Genomic DNA, 1,611 nt, shown 5'->3' with positions numbered 1-1,611 from the left:
TGGGTTTATTCAATCTGAAGCTCATTTCCTGCCATTATTTACCTTTTCCTGCAGCTTCTCCAGGACAGCAGGATCATTCAGATCCACAGCAGAGTTTCCCACCAGCTTCACTTTCACCACTTGCTTTGTGAACGGCAGGTCTTTAAGAGAAACATCCAGAACATTTCATTAGCTACATTATTCCAATATGGATGTCACCTCCTGAAATCTGTCTGCCATCACAGCATCAGGACAGGTTGCTGAATATTACAGTGTTCCAGTTTTCCCTATCTCTCCTTTTAGCTTCCTGCTGTCCCGCTTCCACAGAATGAACCCTGATTAGGAAGCGTTATACGCCCTTCAATCTGGGGATGGCACTGAGCTGAATGGCCTCATAATCTAGATGCTCCCGGAGGGTCGATTTTCTCTCAACTAATCAGAAGATTAAACTTGACAAAAGTTGTTTTGTACTATAAGGTATAAACTGCATTTAATTGAGTTAGGGGTACTGAGCGGGGGCAGAGCTGGATATGATTACAGTTAAAGGAACTCGCCAATATAGATTTAAGAAGTAGATTGCATCTCCAAACTACTGCTGCTAGTTTGGCTGCAATGATAGAAAACCGTTTATAGATCCAACAGGTAGCGCTCTGATGCAGGGATGGAAACTTTGTTAAATTTTTTCCCCTAATCCTCAAAATGAAAAGAACATCAAAAATCAGATTTCTTTATTTTGTTTCTATAATTTCATCAATGCAACTAAACTTAATATTGTGATGGAATTTACACTCACAGTATCAAATATCGTACTGTTAACATTAATCATTTATGTGACTCCAGTCAGAGGGATTGCTGACCTACAAATGTTCTTGTAGTTTGAATTGATTAGCGGTTGTTATTATTAAACATTTATCTGTTAAGAAACAAATCTTTAAATATGCATCAACATCAACCACATTTAAATGTTAAAGTGTAAAATATAAAACAAATTATTTAAATAACAGCTTACCATGGTGGCAGATAAAGGGTTTCTTTAGATCACATGTCCAGTCGGCCCAGTGTCCCTTGGCTGTGAAATATGCACCTGTACATTTTTCTACCCCGCCGTGAGGATCACCTGGTGCCCAGCTTTCAAACACATACATGGTTCCATCCGACCACTTATAGTTTTCTCTATAAAGGCCCATCCAGCTGAACAGACCTGCTGGGATCACCGCCCTGATCTCTTCGTTCTCCGCCAGGGTCCTGGGAATGGCCAGCTCTGTATGGCGTTCCCTGCAGTAGCTCCGAGCGTCCATCCAGGTCATCGGAGTGTTGATGAAAACAAATTTTACATTTTGTCCTAAAAATGATAAAATAGAGAAGTGTTAGTCGAAAGATAACTCCACTTTGAGATGAGTTCAGGAAAACTTTTATTTTGTTTCTCCACCTCAACAAACGTACAGCCAACTGTTGACGCCCACAACCAAGAGAGCCGTAGGCTACCCTCCAGAGCCCCCTAGTGGGCTGGCATGATATGCGAACATAAACAAAAGACTAACAGAAGCTGGACTTGAGAAGCTTACCGTAAATTCTCTAATATAGGCCCGGGCCTTTATTTCACTCAAGTGCATCGCGGTCCAGGCCTTTATT

The 1,611-nt window shown here is 41.3% G+C and overlaps 1 protein-coding gene across 1 annotated transcript in view; it reads right to left on the bottom strand.

Moving 5' to 3' along the window:
* Positions 1-1,395, bottom strand: part of LOC107104498 (collectin-12-like) — a 10,245-nt gene extending 8,850 nt beyond the window's left edge. Inside the window, exons 1-2 of the mRNA XM_015404499.1 lie at positions 989-1,395; positions 43-140 (exon numbers count right to left, since the gene is read on the bottom strand). Coding sequence (XP_015259985.1) covers positions 43-140; positions 989-1,286 — 396 coding nt within the window. The 5' untranslated portion in view covers positions 1,287-1,395. The remainder of the gene's footprint in view (positions 1-42; positions 141-988) is intronic.
* Between the last annotated feature and the right edge of the window lie 216 nt (positions 1,396-1,611).

The sequence above is a fragment of the Cyprinodon variegatus genome, unplaced genomic scaffold (assembly GCF_000732505.1).
Source record: "Cyprinodon variegatus isolate N-32 unplaced genomic scaffold, C_variegatus-1.0 Scaffold1768, whole genome shotgun sequence".
Taxonomy (NCBI): Eukaryota; Metazoa; Chordata; class Actinopteri; order Cyprinodontiformes; family Cyprinodontidae; genus Cyprinodon; species Cyprinodon variegatus.
This window is presented reverse-complemented; position numbering and strand designations above follow the sequence as displayed.